This window comes from Arachis ipaensis, chromosome B04 (assembly GCF_000816755.2).
Source record: "Arachis ipaensis cultivar K30076 chromosome B04, Araip1.1, whole genome shotgun sequence".
Taxonomy (NCBI): Eukaryota; Viridiplantae; Streptophyta; class Magnoliopsida; order Fabales; family Fabaceae; genus Arachis; species Arachis ipaensis.
In genome coordinates, this window is record NC_029788.2 from 126198618 (window position 1) to 126199018 (window position 401).

At 37.7% G+C, this 401-nt stretch overlaps 1 protein-coding gene across 1 annotated transcript in view; it reads left to right on the top strand.

Annotated features, from left to right (window-relative positions):
• LOC107637245 (serine/threonine-protein phosphatase 7 long form homolog) overlaps positions 1–401 on the top strand; it is a 2346-nt gene continuing 1945 nt past the window's right edge. Inside the window, exon 1 of the mRNA XM_016340679.1 lies at positions 1–117. Coding sequence (XP_016196165.1) covers positions 1–117 — 117 coding nt within the window. The remainder of the gene's footprint in view (positions 118–401) is intronic.

Consider the following 401-nt stretch of genomic DNA (forward strand, 5'->3'; position numbering starts at 1 on the left):
ATGGCCACAAATGGTGCAGCGAACGGAGCTCGGAGCGAAAAGTTACGTGGATTTAAGTCAATGTCAAGGGTTTGGAACCTTGGAAATGTTCTTCCTCGTCTCTTGCTGGATTCCAGAGTTCTTGCATGCAGAAGAGAGAGAAGTGAGCTGAGGCTAACTTAAGTAAGTGAGTTGGTTAGGTCCACGGGCCCGTTCGGGTTCGGGTTCGGGTTCGGGTTCAGTTCGGTTTGTTCGGCTCAATTTTGGGCCAAATTTTTTGAAATTTGTGTCAAAATTCTTGTTTTGATGAGTTCTATCTTAATTTAATATAATATTTATATTTCTAATTTTTTTATTAAAATTTAATTTATTGACTAATTATTCGCTAATTTTGCAGGATTTACATTAATTTTAGAGATTAG